The sequence below is a fragment of the Anthonomus grandis genome, chromosome 3 (assembly GCF_022605725.1).
Source record: "Anthonomus grandis grandis chromosome 3, icAntGran1.3, whole genome shotgun sequence".
Lineage (NCBI taxonomy): Eukaryota > Metazoa > Arthropoda > Insecta > Coleoptera > Curculionidae > Anthonomus > Anthonomus grandis.
Genome location: NC_065548.1, coordinates 46,915,597 through 46,936,524, shown reverse-complemented (window position 1 = coordinate 46,936,524; position 20,928 = coordinate 46,915,597). Strand labels below are relative to the sequence as shown.

The 20,928-nt window shown below is 31.6% G+C and overlaps 1 protein-coding gene across 2 annotated transcripts in view; it reads right to left on the bottom strand.

The window, feature by feature from the left end:
* LOC126734222 (inorganic pyrophosphatase) overlaps positions 1-20,928 on the bottom strand; it is a 78,279-nt gene that overhangs the window by 52,352 nt on the left and 4,999 nt on the right. For both annotated transcript variants that reach the window (XM_050437759.1, XM_050437760.1), the window contains exon 3: positions 1,877-2,147. In XM_050437759.1, coding sequence (XP_050293716.1) covers positions 1,877-2,147 — 271 coding nt within the window. The remainder of the gene's footprint in view (positions 1-1,876; positions 2,148-20,928) is intronic.

The following is a 20,928-nucleotide window of genomic DNA, read 5'->3' as shown; positions in this document are numbered from 1 at the left end:
ATCTTGTAGTCCCCTCCTTTCTCTTCAAGATATCGCATGAACGGTGTGGCCTAGCGGTCAACGCAGCAAACGGTAACAGTCTTGCTGCAAGGTTGTAGGTTCAAATCTCGATAGTTCCTTTTTACTTTTTTATTATTTTCTTGTATTCAAGTTGTATGTTATTGTTTTTTATATATTTGTGACGTCAGTTTTTTAAACTTATATTTTACCATTCAGTGTGTGTGTATATTTGACCCAGTCGGGCGTGTTTTTAACCTTCTTGAGGTATACTTTTTTGTTTTACTTTAAGGTCTTGTAAATGTAATGTAAGGTCTTTGTAATTTTATTTGGTTTTGTTTAAATTATTTTTTAGGTCTGATGATGCTCTTAGGAACGAAACACGTGTCACCACTCTAACAAATTAAAGAATTTTTTTGAGACCGAGACTTTGTGTTGTTCTCCTTTGATATATTCATATCTCTTATAGATTCCGAGATCCCCATGTTGAGGGTCGAATTATAAACACCCTGTAGAACCAAAAAAAAATTAGTTCTAGTACATAATTTCGTAGCACCTTACTGTTCTCATGTCCCTAGTTAAATAGTGCTGCCATTTAGTAGGGCATCAATTATTTTCAAAGTAAATCTCGATTAGTTAACCGCAAAATAAGAATAATTCTTTTTTTACTTCAGGTAAACAAAAAATTTTACAAACATTTTAATCACAACTTCTAGTTGATCCGTTACCACCCTAAATAAGTTAAAATTATTACTAACGTGGGGATAGTAACCAATTCAACTAAACCCGTTTTGTTTATCTTATTGGGTCTTAGATTTTACACCTTTCAATAATAAGAAGGTCTAAAGTAAATGCATAAATAATTAATAAAATTAGTCTCTCCAGTACTTTTACGCCATTTCCTGCAATTTTCTTTTTTAAAGAATCCTATAATATATAATATTATAGGATCTAGAATAATAATATATAATAAAGTCATACTAATAACCTTTAAAAGTTTAACTTCGCATATCTTAAAAATCATAAACTTAAACTACATCATACTAAGTATAATTGTAGAGAATCGAAAGACCTTTCCAATGACATATCACTGGATCCTCGTTCCCATTTAAGATTTTAGGGTTGGTGCCACCACCCTCTTAGGGTAAGATGGTGATTTTATTGGATTATTAAATGTCCCCCTTGTAAATAAAATCGATAGGTCCGAGGATTTTTTAAAAAAGCTGCATGTACTACTACAAAATTGCTTGCTCTTAATATTTTGTATCAATTAGTGATTTTTACTTTATGACGAATAAAATTTTTTAGCGCTCCTTAAATATAAATTTATTAATTTATAGGACTTCAGATTATGCCACACATTACAATAAAATTGTATATAAAAAAATCAACAAATTAAATATTTCAATTTATTTTTACCAAATCTTATCGATATTTGTTTAATAGTTCATTGCTATTAATAGATGGCAATGTCATTTTATAAATGTTAATCATCCGGAACAAAACACTTGCTTTTGCATAATATTAAATTTTTTATCTTAATCCACTATGAGAACTTTTATATACATTAAATATAGAAGGATAAAATAGCTACGTAAGTAATAGTAACCTAGCATTAAATTAGAGTATTATAGTAGAGCACTTTCCATTTATAACCAATAATTACCAAGACAGCAAATAATTTATTCAGACTTGAAATTTTTTTGAATATTAAACCCTTTAACTTCTGTGACAGCTTTTTCATTAGGACATATATGTAATTCTGTTTTAAAAAGAAAGAAATATGCCTTGGAAAAATTACCATACAATTTAAAACTTTAAAAATATATATTATATCACACTAAAATAATGATTCTTTATATTGTAATTCTTTACTCACCTTCATCAATCAAAGCTATGGTTCCTAAGATCTTAACCTGCAAAATTTCCCCTCGCTTTGCAACTCTGTACCCAATTTCGATGACATCAATTGGATCGTTATCACCTTTGCAACCAGTGCCATCGTCCAAATGTTCCGGGTTCTCCCAAGTTTGTGGTAGGGCTCCGTAATTCCAAATATAACCGTGATGAGGAAAACAGTTGGCGACAAATCGTGGTTTATCCTTCTTTACATCTTGCTTGATGGGGTTCAATATTTCTTTCATAGTGATCTAAGATGCATATATGAAATTTAGTCCCAAATTTTGGATAGTAATCGGGATTTTATTTCATTAGCTGGTATTATTTATTGTATGACAAAAAAAATTATCGCATATACAGAATAAATATGTTATATGTATAAAAATAAGGTAAAATTGACTTATTCAAAATGTCAATGAATAATAATAAAATATGGTTTCTTGTATCATACAAATAAAAAAATAATGCAATTCTTAGTTAATTCTCCTAAAACAATGTGGAGGTTCATAAATAAACATCTCTTACAAAAACCTCTGAGTATAATATTTCACCTGAGGATTTTAATGCATTTTTCACACATATAACAAGCAATTTGATAAATATATAAAAGCAAGTTGAATAAAAATAACAAATAAAAAAATATATCCAATACTTTATTTGGAAGACTGCTAAAATAATACCTATTTTAAAAGCTGGGGACTCTGATCAAATCGTGAACTACAGGCCTCTCATTACTCTGTAACTTCTCAAAAATTTTCGAAATTATCCTGAATCGGTCGCTATTTAGTCACGCAAAAGAACTCATCTCTGTAGACCAGCATGGATTTTTTAGCGGGCGATCTTGTGTTACTAACTTATCCTGTCTGTCTAGCCACATCTGTGAATCACTTGATGTTAATACTCAAGTCGATGTTATTTATACCGACTTCCAAAAAGCCTTTGATCGGATAGATCACTATATTTTGCTGCATAAATTAACTCAGTATGGTTTTTCAGGGAGATTATTTAATTTATTTCATTCCTACTTGATTGGTAGATCTCAATATGTTGGATATGAGGGCTTTAAATCGAAACTTTTTAACGTAACATCGGGTGTGCCACAGGGCTCGAACCTGGGTCCGCTCCTCTTTAGTTTTTTTATAAATGACTTCATTGAGTCACTCACTTGTCATAGGCTGGCTTTTGCCGATGATTTGAAGCTATATTTAAATGTTTATGGTTTGGAGGATTGTGTTTTTCTTCAGAACTGTCTAAATACATTGGAGGTATGGTGCGCTGTTAACAGGTTAGGCTTGAATGCGGCTAAATGTAGTGTGGTCAGTTACTCTAGATCAAAAACACCCTTAAATTTTAATTACTTTATTAATGATACTATTTTGAGTAGATTAGAGCAAATTACTGATCTTGGTATAACCTTTGACTCTGAATGTACATTCGTTCCACACTTCAACAACATAGTCAAGTCAGCCCTCAGAAGGCTTGGGTTCATAATTAGAAGTTCTCAGAGTTTTACTTTGGAATCTACATTAAGACTGCTTTTCTGTTGCTTTGTGAGATCAAAACTGGAGTCTATCAGAATCATGTTGGTCTCCTTGAATCTGTCCAGCATAGATTTGCTAAGTTTTTGGCCTTCAGGCAGGATGGCATATATCCGGTAAAAGGGTTTGATCATCGGAAACTATTGGAACGCTTCAATCTACATCCATTACATCTCAGAAGAATGATCTTCTCTGTAAAATTCCTGCATGGGTTACTGAATGGATTCATTGATAGTCCTGTACTTCTTTCTGGTGTACGTTTCATGGTGCCTAGACTTAATGCTAGACATCCCCTAACATTCTTTCTGCCAAGGCCTCATACTAACATCCTGTTGAAATCGCCACTATATACAATATGCGCTATATTTAATCGGATCTGTCACATGTGCGATATAAATTTCTCTCCGGTTCATGTGATTGTCGATATCTTGGTGGATCATTACTCTTGAGATTGAGACCCATGTGTTTAAGTTATAGTTAGTAGGTATATTGCAGTTAATTTAATTTAATTTTGTTGAATATGTGATTATCTTGTTAAACTTTTATAATTGGGTTTTTATATCATATTAATAGTTATTTGTTCTAATTTTTGGATAACTTTGAGATTGTGACTTTACTTTACTTTACTTTTTTCTTTTCTTTTCATTCTTTTAGGTTTGTTTGTGTGTGTTTTTTTTTAACTAAATTTTTCCTTGTTTTGCAACTGTTTCCTGTTATTGGTCAAGTTGCCTGTTGGAAATAAAGGCTTATTATTATATTTTTATTATGTTAATTAGACATTGTACTTGGTGGGGTATATATTCCATCAAATTCACAGGCGAGTTTTTATGAAGGACACTGCCACTCAGTCGACATCCTTAGGCAGGAGTATTCAGGATCATTCAGGAGTATTCAGGTTTCTAATATATGTACATGAAGCCAGCTGGAGGAATGGTGACTCAGGGGTAGCTGTTTTTTGCTTTTTAAATCCACTTGGGTTAATTATTAGGTCAATGTTACTTATTCCTGAATTTTTATCAGCAGATACCAATTCCTAACAATAGACTGGTCTTTTTAGATCTGATTTTTTTGATTTTTTCGGTTTGTGCATGTTGTAAACTATAATATTTGTTGGCCCTCAGGTTTCTCTCATTGACCTCCGTGAAAATAGAAACCATGTTTTTTTGATTAACTTTGAAAGGATGTTTTCATACTCTTTACATCCAAACAGAGGGTCCTTATGCTTTTTATGAGAATGGCCACATTTTTGGTTTCAATCTTGACCTCATCCAATTGTTGCTCAAGAGAGGTAACACGATTCTCAACTTCAAATAACTTCTTAAGTTTAGGACCACATCTTTTACAAATATATGGAATAGAGCGGCTCACAGCAGTAGACAATAGCACACACTTCACTAGAGCCAATGTTGGCACACTTCTTGCACCTTATCAATTTGCACCAACTGCATGGAAAGCCAAACACATCTCCGGGATTTTTTGGTGGGTCCTTAAAAGTGCAAAGAACGGAACAGTCAGAACATTGTCCAGACATCCTCAAGATAAAATAATAACTACTGGTGCCCAGAAAGCAGCGCCAATAGCCCAAAACATAATGTTGCCCATTAACTACGCATGGTGGAGACTAAAGAAACTGGCCGATAATTCTTGGCATCCATTTTAGATCCTTTTTTATTTTTTTTACCAAACATTATTTAACAGGAAATTTCTAATAATAAGGCAACAGTATATAATGGTTTATATGGAATGAGAGATTTGAGTAATTCTCTTTCTAAATACAGCTATAGTGCCATTGCCAACATGTCAACATCATTATTACTGTGTAAATATTAAGATGTGAAGGTTCGATTTAGGAATTATAAATAAGAATGCCAAATGCGCTTACACCATTGTATATTACTCTCTTCGATGATATCTGGTATATTAGTAGTTATTTAAAAACAGTGTTCTACATAATTGTCGTGCATACGTGTGCAATAGTATTGCATAAATATTTAACAATAATAATAATTCATTGTATAACAAATTAATATACAGTATGATACTTGAAAATAAATAACATATATCACTATTATATTATTGTACCACATCTCCCCCTTTTGAAAGAATGAACTACATTTTTAATGAAATAAAAATGGAGTACTTTCATACAAAAATAAATATTCATAAGGTATATGCGCTTTTTTACTACATTTTACACTTCTATTTTACAATAAAAATAAAATTATTAGAGGTTCAAGGAAAGTGTTAAGAAAAAGATAAGAGGAATAATAGAAAGAAAATAAATAATAAAGAAAGGATAGAAAAGAAAAGTATTTATCGATCGAGTATAGATTTAAATATATATATTTTTTTTTTTTTTTAAATGAAACCTAAAATGTTAACCCTAATTTTACTTAAACAAACTTATTACCTAAATAAACTTATTACTTAATTAAAGTACACATGTACTTAAGTTGTTTAATTTAAATATAATGCTACATAATTCTTAACTATTTCGAAGCCTAAACAATATGTGTTAAGTTATTAAATTATGAACCTCTTTTTGCGAAGCTTTGCATTGACTTATGAGTACATAATATGTATTATAAAATATTAGGTTACAAGGTTAGTAAATTAAAACTAGTACATGTTTTCTTTTCGGTACAACTGCTATAATTGACATAATTAATTGTTTTTCTTTTTTTTTTCCTACGATAAACACTGAAAATGGCTTTTTCACTTTAATCACTTATAAAAATGCTGTAATCTATTTTTATGCACTTTCACTTTAGCGTCACTTTTACTATTACTTAATATACAATTTACACCTTCTACCTCCTCTACTACGAAAGGGCCTTTATACCAAGGGTCAAATTTCGTTCTATTTTCATTATTTAAAAGTACTGAGTCACCCGGTTTTAAATATATTTCTTTAGACTGTTTATCGTATTCTAATTTTCGCTGAACTTTTGCTTTTTGAATAAAATCATTGGCTCGTCTATTTGCAATTTGTAAGCGATATCTGACTTCTTGATAATATGCGTCGATATTATATACAGGGTCTATCAAAGTACCATTTAAAATATTAGAAAAATCAACCTTACGTGCAAAAACTAATTCAAATGGCGTATATTCGTGATATACACTGGGAGTTGTGTTATAACAAAAGCTGAAATAGTTTGTCCATTCATCCCAATCGTCTTGCATTTCGTTTATGTACATTCTAAGAAACTCATTTAAGACTCTATGATTTCTTTCGCAACCACCTATAGTTTGACTATGGTAAGCTGTCGAAATAGAATGTTTAATTTTTAGAAGTTCAGAAAGTGATGTAAGTACTTCGTTTTTATACTCAGTGCCCATATCGGTTCTGATTTCCTGCATTGGGCCATAATTAAGAATAAATTCATTAAACATTGCCCTAGCTATAGTTTTAGCTTCTTTATTCGGAATAGGGATAATTTTGACAAATTTAGTTAACTCGCACTGGATTGTTATTGCATACATATTGTTGTTAGGAGTTTTTCTGAATGGTCCAATCGTGTCGATACATGTGATGTCAAATGCTTTTTGTGGTGTAGGTGTTATTACCATTGGCTCTGAATGAGTTATTTTCCTCTTATTAATTTGACACTTTTGACATTTTTTAACGTATTTGTTGACATCGCGGGACATTCCTTTCCATCGGTAATTTGTTCTTAGCTTCTTAAGCAATTTTTTCTGTCCACAGTGACCTCCGGTAAGTGGATTATCATGATATTCCTGTACTAACGCTAACTTGTCATCATTATTTTTAATAATTTTGGGCTCTTCATACAGAAAAATAGTAAGATTTTTTAATTTACTTAAAGCAATATTTTTTAATTCGTTTATTGTGCACAATTTAAATATTTCATCTGTTATTTTTAGCTTTAGTTCCTTAATGTTGCAATCAGCAGCCATTTTTTCCAGCTTAGACAAAACTGTTCCTAAGAATGATTTGTCATTACTGATTAACATTTTATCCTCGATTATAAAATCTTTATTCTTACCCATAATTATCCATAGATATTTATGCTGAATTTTAAATTTTACATAAGCTAATTTTAAAATATTACTATTTTCTAAAGTCTCTAAGACTTTTGGTTTAACCGTAAACGGCATGCTAGCATTCTCGCTATTATCTTCTGTTAAGGTAGTATCCTTTTTTGCCATTGCCCGTGTTACTGCAAATACGTTGACTGTTTTGTTATTTATCGCCAAATCGCTTAGTTCGCTAATACAAATTCTCGATAATGCATCTGCTCCTACATTGTCCTTTCCTTTAATATATTCAATTTCAAAATTATATTCTTCTAAATCTAATCGCATCCTGGTAAGTTTTGAAGATGGGTCTTTCATAGAAAAGAGATACACTAAAGGCTTATGGTCAGATTTTACCAAAAATTTATTTCCGTACAAATATGGCCTAAAATACTGAATCGCCCAGTGGATGGCTACTAATTCTTGTTCTATAGTCGCTTTATTAGATTCTCCTTTAGTGAATGATTTTGAAGCGTAAGCTATTGGCAATTCTTGCCCATTAAAGTTTTGTGATAATATAGCGCCACAAGCATTTTTTGATGCGTCTGTTGTTAAAATAAATTGTTTATTAAAGTCTGGGTATTGTAAAATTTCGGGTTGCAACAACGAATGTTTAAGATAAATAAAAGCTTGTTTACATTTTTCACTCCATTCGAATTGCGTATTTTTTCTTGTTAACATATTAAGAGGTTTTGCAATTTCTGCGAAGTTTCGAATAAACCTGCGATAATAGTTACAAAATGCTATAAAGCGTTTTACTTCATCAGCATTTCTAGGCTCTGGGTATTTATTAATAATGTCATATTTTGACTCGTCAGGCAAAATTCCATTACTAGTAATCCTGTGACCTAGGTAGGTAACTTCTTGCGAAAAAAAATTGCATTTTTCGGGATTTAATTTTAAATTGTATTTTCTGCACGTTTCAAATACACTACGTAAATTTTGTAAATGATGATTTTTTGAACAACCAATTACAATTACGTCATCCATGTACAAGAAAGCCTTTTCAGGTGTTATTCCAGCAAATGCTATATTCATCATCCTCTGGAAACTGTTTGGGCTTATTCTGAGGCCAAATGGTAACCTTGTAAATCTGTAGCTACCTGTACTTGTACTAAAAGTTGTAAAATCTCTAGATTCTTCTGCAAGTGGTATTTGATGAAAGCCCGCCTTTAAATCTAGGGTTGAAAACCATTTAGCACGGCCTAGTTGGTCTAAAATATCGTCAATTCGAGGCAATGGAAATTTATCAGGGATAATTTTCTTATTTGCCTCTCTAAAATCCACTACTAGTCGCCATTTTTTATCATGACCCTTAGATTTCTTAGGTACCAAAAGGATTGGACTATTGTAAACGGCATTAGATTCCTCTATTATGTTTTCCTCTAACATTTTACTTACCTGTGCATTTATTTCTTTAGATTGGGAAAGCGGTGTTCGATAATTTTTTATATAGAAAGGTTGCTCATCAGCTAATTTAATTTTTTGTTTATAAAAATTGTTTGTTGTTAATTTATCACATTTTAACCCAAATATATCAGCAAATTCCATGCATAATTCGGTGGTTTCCTTTTTCGCGCATTCCGGGATGTTTTTATTTAATTCCTTTAATAGTTGATCTTTTCGGTTATTTTGATTACAATGCAATTGATAACACGAAAAGTTTTTTAGGGGTTCGGTTACAATTTTAGGATTATTTATGGTTATGGTTTCGCATGTTGTATTTAGAATTTTAATTATTGGACTTGACCTAGAAATTATGGTTGATGCTATGAAAACGCCTGGGGATATTTCGTTATTTAATACAACCGAATCTTCTTTAAGATATTTTAACTTTTCTACTTTTCTGATTATTTCACATCTCGGGGAGATAATTAACATATCTTTTGCAGGGCTGTCATGAATTGGTATAGAGATAAAATTATTATGAAGTCTTATTTGCATTGTCCAATTAGAGTAGTCCAATTGACATTGATATTGTGTAATAAAATCTCTACCAAGAATTCCATCTGCTGGTATGGGAAAATTATCCTCAACTATGTGAAAATTTTGTTTTAAAGAAAAATTGTCAATAAACATTACAGTTTTAGTAGTACCTATGGAAGTTATATGTCCTTCTGTAACACCGTTTATCCTGCTAGCATTTGCTCTGTCAACTATTTGGTTTTTATCGATTTTTGTTCGCTTAATTAAAGAAATATCGGCACCAGTATCTACGATTAATGTTATTGTTTCATTTTGTGTCATTTGGGTCTGAACGACGATAAAATTTGACAACGATAGGTCCATGTTAAAAATATTTATTGCTCCCCCAATGGACCTGGTTGGGGTGATAATTCGTTTCCCGAATTATCTGTCTCAAAGCTGCGCACAGAATAGTTTCCTCTGCCTCGTTGAGAATAGCCCCTGTGACCTCTATATCTGCTATGGCCACCATGATAATTATTGTGGATAGGAACTTCAAGATTTCTATTAAATCCTCTTTTCCATTGTCCTTGCGCCCTAGGATAATGACCTCTATAATTTGGATTTCCTCTATTGTTGAATCGACTTTGTGTAAAAAGGACTGTAGAATTTTTTGATTCAGTTTCGACGCTAACAAACTTTGTCAAGGCGTCTTGAGTTGTGTTGAATGTGCCTGCTTCCATTATCAACCTGGATCTTTCTAAGGTTGCATTCGATTTTAGGGCTTTAACTGCAATATTAGTTGTATAACCCTCTGCTACATTTACTGGTACACCTTCATTTATGTACGCTCTTTTTAAGCTTGTTGCTAAAGCTTCTATGTCAGATGCATATTTTGATGTATCGCTGGATCCTTGTTTAAGAGCTAATAATTTTGCCGAAACTAACTGCGAACTTTCACCCTTAATATTGCTTGTTAGTTTTTGAATTATAATTGGTATGGTATCATTATCGCCAATAAGGTCTCTTGCTTTACCAACTAATTTAGTTTTAATAAGAGCCACGGCATTTGCTTCGTGCCCTTCGCAATTTTCTTGGATTAAAGTTAGTGCGTCAATAAAAGATCGAAGTTTATCCGCTGAGCCATCAAAATCATTGCACAAAACCCTGCTGGTGAAATTAAAAAAATCCATTTTAGTCATCGCCATTTTGCCAGTTTCAATTTTAATTTCAGTGTTTGTATTTTCTTCGTCTGAACCCTCTGAAGAGTTTTCACTGTCAATAATATCCTCCTCAATCACGTTTGGATCAATTAGTTCAGTGCACGATGTAGGTATTTTATACGAAACATTTAATACTTGATATACCCTGACTACTTTATCTCTTGAGACGGAAAAAAGTTTTTTAATAGCAAAATACTGTTCTTGACTTAAATTTTTGTAATCATGTAATACAAGTTGCACAAAGGTATTATAGTATTTAAGTAAATTATCCCTAACTTCTTTTTTAATTTCCTCTGATTTAGGTATTTTTTTCTTTAAGACTCTTTTTGATTCGTTAGTAATTAATATTTTTAAATTTGATAACTTGGTATAAAGTTCCTCCCAAGCTGATGACATAAAAATAACTAAATTTAGCCTAAATTACAGTAAAAAAAAATCTAACATAATAGTAGTACATGAAAAATGTAAACAAAAATCCAACATAAAAATTATTATTCAGCTATATATATGTAATATGTAACTTTATAATATATTATAATATTATAACATTCGATTACTTTATGAACTAATAAAAAAAAATAGTTTTACCCCCAAAAATATTTTAAAACTGCTAAATAGCCAAAAAATCTTATCCTAAATATACACAAATAAATAAAATTACATACCAACTATAATATAACATTTGTGTGGTCCATGTCCTGGGACGGATGCCAAATCTCCATTACATTTCCTTCTTCCATCTTCCAATAAACAGGTGGCGTTTAATCGCTCGTCCTTAATGTCACTGATTTCAGGTTTTACTAAAATATTTTTCTACACCAACACATTGTTTCTTCTTTCACTAACACGGACTTACAAACACAAACCACTATGTAATAGTCTTACTTAGACATCACCAACTGGAGCTTTCAGCATAAGACTTCTTGACAAGTCTCTTTTCATGTTTCTGCGGTAAGCCTTCCTAATTTTTAGTAACACCAAGGTTACAACATAGCTTGTTCTTCCACTATAAAATTGGAGTTTACCACACCTGTGTCCGTAACTTCAGCATGCTTGGTGTTAGTAGTACCCATATTGACTCACACTGTATGTTACTGTACATTAGCACACTTTACAGCAACTAGCTCCCATACTTTTACCACGGTTTTACTATAAACATTTTTCTTTTTGTACTATATACATATAGAACAATTACTACTCTTACTGAAAAATGCACTAAAAAATGGTGTTTGGCACTGGCAGGGTCGCCATGTGAAGGTTCGATTTAGGAATTATAAATAAGAATGCCAAATGCGCTTACACCATTGTATATTACTCTCTTCGATGATATCTGGTATATTAGTAGTTATTTAAAAACAGTGTTCTACATAATTGTCGTGCATACGTGTGCAATAGTATTGCATAAATATTTAACAATAATAATAATTCATTGTATAACAAATTAATATACAGTATGATACTTGAAAATAAATAACATATATCACTATTATATTATTGTACCACAAAGAGCAATCTTGATATAAAGGTGGATTTTTTATTGCTGAGTTAGTAGGTTTATTTTCTAAATAAAAGCAAAGTTGTTTTCTAGTATGGATAGTGCCCTTGAAAGTTGAGCTGCATCAATTTTATAGTTGCATAGTTTAATCCCTCAGATATAAAAAAAATTTAACTCTTTGTACAAGTAACTTATGGTCATACCCACTCAAACAGTATATTCCATCAATTTTGAGGAATAAATATTTCAAAACCCTGCACTGCACATATTCAAGTCTGTCTATATGGACAATATAGACTATTAAACCATCTATCATTTACAGCAACACTGCTAATATGTATGTATGTAATATGTTTATACAGATCTCTGGGTTCTAGCATACATAACTTTTTGTTTAAATTGGAGGTATTATTATGTAGTTAAGATTTTTGTTTCAAAATTGTTTTGTGTGGAGATTTTACTGTCAACTCATTAGAGTTTACAAATATTAATATTAACTTATTTGTTTGTCTTCAAGACATTCAAAATGAGAATTTTGAGTGTAATATTATAAATTCGGGACTCTCTGATCATGAAGCTGTGGCATGTCATTTTAATATAGCTTGTAAGTTTTGCATAATTAGCATAGTTAGTAAAAAGAAGGGTATAATTTATAGTAGGACAAATTATAGTACATTCTTGCTACTAAGTTGCTTGTGCGACTGGTAGAGACATTATGACTACTCCCAATCCCTTAGAATCCTTTCACAACATGTTATGTGAGAACTTTAATAATGCATTTCCAGTCAGGACATTAAAGAAAAAATCTAGAAAGAATTAAATTACTAAGGGAATAAAGGTATCTGCAAGGAATCTCAGATCACTGCACTATACTCGCAAATTTTTGTTAAATAACAACAGTTTTGTTAATTATTTTAACACATATAAAGTTTTGTATAGAGTATTTATTAAACAAGCTAAAAATAATTATCTCAAAAAAAGATTAACTAATTCAGGTAATATTTAGAGAGAAGCTTGGAAAGTGGTTAATGAACTGAAAGGGGAGCAAAGGAATGTTTCATCCCTAAGATCAAATATAGAACCTAATCAATTGAATGAATTTTACTGCACTATTGATAGAGACTAAGCAATTAAAATTCCAAATTTTTGTGATTTTCATTAATACTTTATCAAATTTATTATTTTTCTGTTGATCCTGTAGAACGGAAATCAACTTTAAGAGAAATAAAAAAAAAAACTTCTGGTTATAATGGAATAGCTGAACAGTTTTCATAAATATTTCTGATGTGGCATTAGATACTTTGGTAAGTGCCATAAATCAATCTTTATCTACAGGCATATTTCCAGAATGCCTTAAGATAGCAAGTGTAATTCCCTTGCATAAGGGTGGTAATCCCGAAACTCCCTCTAATTATAGACCCATAGCATTTCTTTAAACCCTGTCCAAAACTACTGAAAAATTAGTAAAAAGCCACATGGTATCATATCTGATACAAAAAATATAATTCTGGAGAGGAGTTTGCATTTTAGGAGAACAAAGGAACATTGGAAGCAATTTTTTCATTTGTAGAAACTTTATATCTGGGACTCAACAATGGGGAGTTTGCTGCAGGGATATTCTGTGATCTGACCAAGGCATTTGATTGTGTTGATCATGCTGCTGTGGATGCTTGAGCGGTACAGATTTAGAGGGCTGTCTCTTCAATGGTTTGGTACATATCTAAGGGATAGGTGACAGACTAACAGTAAATGGTTTATTGTCAAGGGAGCAATTTGTCACACATAGTGTCCCCCAGCGATCAGTGTTGGGTCCCATTTTGTTTTTACTGTACATAAATGATACCTGATACCAGTCATCTAAAGATTGCAGGTAAATTTACTCAATTTGCAGATGATGCAACAGTGCTGTGGCATGATCTTAGTGCTGCAAATCTAAATGAAAGAATAAATAGAGACATTGCTGTGATAAACAAATGGTGTGACTGTAATAAATTAACTCTAAATATTGTCAAAAGCAGTATTATAAATTTTAAATGCAGTTTAAGTAAAGTATCCTTGGATACAAGTGCTTTAAATAATTTTGAGTAAAAATACATTTTTGGGAATAGGCATAGACAATAAATTAAAATTTGAAAGCCATATTAGGCTACTAAGCAATAAACTAACATCAAATTGTTATGCTCTTAAGTTGGTGTCCCAGGATGGGTTTAGTGTTGCCAAAAATACTTATTTTGCATTAATTGAGTCAAATATAAGGTATGTATTATGTTTCTGAAGTGCATGTTGTGACCAACTTTTTAAAAGTGTTTTTGTGTTGCAAAAAAGATCAGATACATTTGCAAAATTGGAGTGAGGGCTTCATGCAAAGAACTTTTCATTTCACACAAAATCTTAACTCTGCCTTCTTTATTCATTTTGGAGTCCTTTTGTCTTATTTATAAAAAATACAGAAACCCCAGCAATGTAACAGAAAGACATGAATATAGCAGTAGAAGGGCCAATGATATAATTTTACCAATACCTAACAGCACATCAATAAAAAAATCATTTATTTTCGATGGTAAAAGCTGTAACATCTTCCTGCAGATATCATAATAAAAAGCTCTTTCAAAAAGTGTAAAAGAATTGCTTGTTGCAAAAGGCTACTATGAAATAGGAGACTTTTTAGCAGATAGATTTTAAATGTACAGTTAGTGTTGTCGGCGAGAGGAGACGAGACGAGAGAAGACCCTCTCTCGTCTCGTCTCTCGCTTCTCTCGTACCTCTCGTTAAAACATAACAAAAATACCAAAAAAAAATAAAGACAGGACGCTGATCTATACAGGGTGATTTAAAGGTAAGCGGCATCCTGTCGAGGGTGTAATCCTTGCATAAAAATAAGGAAAAAAAATTAATTTATTACTTTAATTACCATCAAAGTATGATCAAATAGTAACCATCAAATATGATCAAAAGAACTCATATTTACCTTCAATATTACAAGAATATTTATAGAGAATGCTAAACGTACAAAAATGATTCAAACAACTGCAAGTGAACACAAAGAGAAAAAAATAATAGATAATGAATCGGCAAGAAAGTCAAAATATTCAGAACACTTATTAATATTAAAACTGAGATAAAAATGAGCAAAGCAAATACCTCTGGACTAAAATGGCACTTAGAAGCGAAACATCCACAAGAATTCGCCTCAATTTTCCCATCAAAGTTAACTGACGTTTCATCCTCGGTTTCATCTGTTCAACCAACATTAGTAGGTACTACGTACATATGTGAAGATCATGTTAAGATAAGTGTTACTATTTTTTATTAGTAAATTGTGTTTGTACATGTTGTCGTTATTTTTTCTTATCCTTCAAAATTAGAATAAAAATTAATTATTAAAATTGGCTTTTTTTTGGTAACACAACTTGTTTGATCATAACTTAGGTAATTTACTTGGTTATTTACATTATTTTCAATTATTCAAAAATATAAAAAACCAAAACCTACACTAAAAAAAAATGAAAAAAAATATGCGGTCAAAATACAATCCGTTTAAATATCCTTAATGAATAAATGAATGATAAAGTGACGCCAATCTTCCGAAACCGAGGTCTCTGAATCTAATAGGCTTTTGTCAAGCCGACAGGGTGTTTACGAAATTAGGTACATGAACCCACATTTTGTAAATAAAACACCTACATTTATTATTAGCGTATCGGTACAGAGTACTAAAAGTTATGCTTTTCATGAACCTATTTGAAAGATCATATAAAAATATTTTTTTACGAGAGAGACCGACAGAAACAAGAATTTCTCGTCGAGAGAAGATGTTTCTCTAGTCTCGTCTCGTGTTTTAGTTCAAGAGAAATTTGTACTGTTTTTGTTTAAATATTGTAAAAGTTTGAATTTTAATATTGTAATTTGTTTATTTGCATTATATGTTAAATTTAGTTTTATTGTATTTTTACTATATTATGATTTGTTAATTTTTTTTTTTTTTTTTTACAGCTTTGTCAAAAAGATTTCTTATAACAATAAAGCTTATAATGATTGATTGATATAATTAGAGCACCACACCATTGCTGCATAAGGTAATTTAGATTTAATTAGGCTATTACATATAATAAGACTGATAATAGGTTGGAACTTATAGTGAAGTCAACAATTGAAAAACAAATTTGTTGACTTCATTATGAAACCAAGAGTTTTTAAGTAGTATTTGACCACTTCATCAATTTTTGTTAAATGAGAATTTGTTGTCAATTATGATCCCTAGATCCTCATTGTCCTATGAGAGTATTATCTAAACTATAACTATACTTTATTCAATTTTCAATACTTGAGATTAACATACACTTGCACTTTTTTATATTCAGAGATAATTTATTTATTATACACCAATACCTATACTAAGTGCTATTGTGCTAGAGCCTCAATGTCTCTTTACAATCAAACAATCCTTGTTTCTATTAAAGAAAGAAAGAAAGAAAATGTGCTATATTACATAAGACAAAACAAAATCTTGTGTACAAGCATCCTAAAGACTAAAAAATTCCAAATTCACTTTAAATTTCAAACAAACATAACATCTAAAACATTTTACCATAAAATTTACATACATTACCAAAATTAATTATAACAAAACAGATTGAAAAAAAAAGCATCTTTTTGATAAATTTGATTAAAAAATAAGTGCGCTGTCAATAAAACAGAATTTAGAGGAAGTAAATTACAATATTTAATAGGAAACAAAACTAAAACACTAAAATGATGTCAGAGGACAGGTCAAAAGGTATTATTAAAAAAATCATCAAGGCTATAATATGCCCTGGATAATAAAAGTGATTTTAATTTCTTAACTTCTAAAATTTGTCTGATACATAGAGGAACATGGTTGTATATTTTTTTGCTAAGGTATATAAGTGAGTTCTTGGTGAGGGAGGATGTAGGGATTGGTAAGGGAAAATCGTTAACCTGGCGAGTCATATGACCAGTGTTAGAGGGAGGTTTAGGACATTTATGAATAAGAGTAGCTGTTTCTAAGATAAAAAGAGAAAAAAGAGTTAGGATTTTTTGAGATATAAAGAGAGGTTTACAAGAATCTCTTCACCTAGCGGAACATAGGTATCTAACTGCCTTTTTTTGAATCACAAAAATTATGTTTAATAATCCCTTGTTGCTTGAACCCCAAAAAGGCAAGCCATAACGAAGGTGGGACTCAATAAGAGAAAAGTACACTGAACGTGCAACTACCCCTCCCAGCTCATGCCCCGCCATTCTTACTGCAAAGCATCCAGAGGATAATTTTGATGCAAGATTTAGGATATGGATTATGTTTCTGAGGTGCATGTTGTGACCAACTTTTTAAAAGTGTTTTTGTGCAGCAAAAACAATCGGTGAGTTCAAATTTCTATGACTTGAAACTGTAAATTAAACATTGTGTTCAGTTTTTAGAATGTTGAAAGTCTATTACCTATAAAAATTCTTATATGCTAAGCTTAATGTAAGATCGAGCTATTTTTAATTAATTAATTTCTATGAATGATCTTAAAGATTAAAAGAGGTTTGGCAGGGCAAAGTTTGGGATATACACCTTAATGCCATTTTCTTTTGGTAGGCCTTTTGGTTATTGGGTTAATTTGTAGATTTTGGATGAAAATTTTTGCTGGTCTGTATGGGATTGTAGTTGTTTTATTTAGTATACGAGTATATGTATTCATAATCGAGTATATATCGTAATATATATTCGATATATCGCTGGTGTTGTATAATTCTTCATTTTTTGTTTGATATAAACGATGTGCGATTTTAAACTTAGTTATAATAAGTTCGAATTGAGTAGGTGTTTAATAGCATTGACTTTTTTGTTTTTTTTGAAAGCATACTTTTGGTATTGATTAATTTCCTTTTTTTCTGTTCCTTTTTCCCTTTCCAAGGTATCCCTCTAAACTTTATATTGTTAAATTATTTTTTTTTTTGTTATGTTTTTTTGTGCGCATATCAATGCAAGACCTCTACCAAATAATTTTCCTATTTTTTTAAAATATGAATAAGAGTAGCTGTTTTTAAGATAAAAAGAGAAAAAAGAGTTAGGATTTTTTGAGATATAAAGAGAGGTTTACAAGAATCTCTTAACCCAGCGGAACATAGATATCTAACTGCCTTTTTTTGAATCACAAAAATTATGTTTAATAATCCCTTGTTGCTTAAACCCGAAAAAAGCAAGCCATAACCAAGATGGGACTCAATAAGAGAAAAGTACACTGAACGTGCAACTACCCCTCCCAGCTCATGCCTCGCCATTCTTACTGCAAGCATCCAGAGGATAATTTTGATGCAAGATTTAGGATATGATCTTCGAAACGAAGGCGACTATCAATGGTAATACCAAGGAACTTACAGCTTTCTTTGTATTGTAAGGGGGAGTTTTCACTAAACATAAGGCCCTGAACGTCACACTTAAATCTTATAATAAAGGTTTTTCCCAAATTAAATACAAGCCTGTTTGCAGCACACCACTCCGATAAAATCTTAAGATCCTTAAAAACCTGGGCTCTATCACTATCAGAATCTCTATGATTCCATAAAATGGTGGTATCATCAGCAAACTGAACCACAATTATTTACATAGAGCAAAAATAATAGTGGTCCTAACACTGAACCCTGAGGTACTCCAGTTTTAAGGGATCTGGAATCGGATAAACATCCAGATACTGTAACTCTTTGGGTACGATTAGACAGATAGGATTCCAGCCATTGCAATGCCACACCTCTAAAGCCATAATTATTGAGCTTAGACAGCAGTATTCCATGATCTACACAATCAAATGCCTTGGATAAATCGCAAAACACTGCCGCCGCGGACTCTCCAGAATTCAAGGACACATAGACACTCTCCAAAAAGCCGAAAACAGCGTCATGAGTCCCTTTTCCCGTTTGAAATCCAAACTGATTTGCAGATAAAATGCAATTATGTTGCAAAAAAGATAAAATTCTGATTTTTGCAAGTTTTTCAACTATCTTGGAGAGGGTAGATAATATAGAAATTGGACGGAAATTACAAGGCTCACTCACATCTCCACCCTTATAAAGAGGGATAACCACTGCCTCCTTTAAACATGTTGGAAAGATGCCATTATGAAAGGAATTGTTTATGGCAGAAGCTAAGGCTTTCAATGCTGAGTCAGGCAAAAGGAGTAGTAATTTTGATGATATTTCATCAGCTCCAGCTGATTTATGGTTTTTTAAACTTTTAATTACATCTTTAACGTCAGTAAGGCTAACAGGAGAAAAGAAAAAAGAATTTTGAACTGACACTTGTTGAATATAATGCAAAGGATCAATATTAGTATTCACATCCTTGAGCAATAAATGAGGAATATTACAGTATTAATCATTTAAACTATTTGGTCTTACTTCTGGTTCTGAAACTTTCTTGTGAGAATGCCTGAAGTCATTTATAATTGGTGGTGTGTAATTTACTGACCAAGAATAAAAGCGTGCTACCAAAGCTATTTACAGAGAGAAACTGTTCAAACTTAATATCTAATAGCAGTATATGTATGACAGCCTGCTACCAAAAAACAATTTGAAGTATCACCCCTCTAAGGGGTAGTTTATTCTTGACAATTTCTGATAAAAACGTGCTACCAAAACTAGTTACCGCCGGAAACTATTCAAAATCGATAACTGATGTTACTATACATATAAGTGCTTGCTACCAAAAAATAATTGAAATAGCGACCCTCTAAGTGGTAGTTTTGTTCGGTGGGATGCTACTGATGCTAGACTGTTTAGCGGCAGTTAGGCGTTCAGGGGGAAGCCCTCATACTATTTTAGGTGACACTAGCTAGTTGTTAGAGAAAGAAGAGTACTAGATTACTAAATAATAATATAATCAATAAATTCAATATGTAAATGGGAGTATATGAGAGGAAAGCGAGAGGGCTTTTTTTAAAGTTTTACTCTCGGTGAGTACATTTTAACCTCTTACATCTTTTACAGAGTCAGTAAATTCTTTATTCTTGTATTTTATTTAATGTTCTCGAGAAATGGCTTCAGATTTGAATGTTACAAAAACATTTAAATTTGAGAATAATAAACAGTGCATCATCTATGGTAGACAGATATATCCTAAGGATTTAGAATGTCTTGTGAAAGATGAAGGAGGTGTAAACTTCAAAGACCTTTATTTGTCAGATGTGATAATTGATGTTTATTTAGCTTTTCTAGTAAACGAAAAAAAGATAAAAGCATCGGTTGATATCTTTCCAGTGGAAGGATATTTAGTTAATTTCGGTTTGTAAAAATAAACATTTTGTTTTGATAGTGGTGCTGAAAAAGTTCAATACTATACTATGCTTAAATAGTATAAGAAGTGATATAGTATATCGCAATGAAATTATCTTCGTCATGGAAGTACTAAAGTTCGTTGATCAACAAAAGCACATAAGTTCATCCAAAAATTGGAATCTCTACCGGCCAACAGATTTACCTGTTCAGTATAACTCATATGACTGTGGCGCTTATGTCATTCTTCTGTCTGAACTCATAATTACCGGATCTTCCAAGGTTTTAGCATACCATCAATCTCGAGAAATCAACAATTACAGAATTCACATTAAAAAACAACTGACTGATTTATTTTACACTACAACTTCAAATTTCCGTACCTTTGCTCATGATAAAAATATAGTAGAGAAAGGTACAGCAGGCTTTAAAGGAAACATTATCATAAAGGAAAACAACCAACTACCTTACCTAGCAAAAAATCTCTGACGACATCATTACAATTTCTACAGTGTGTATCAGTTAATTATTGGGATGAGGATACGGCCGGTTTCTG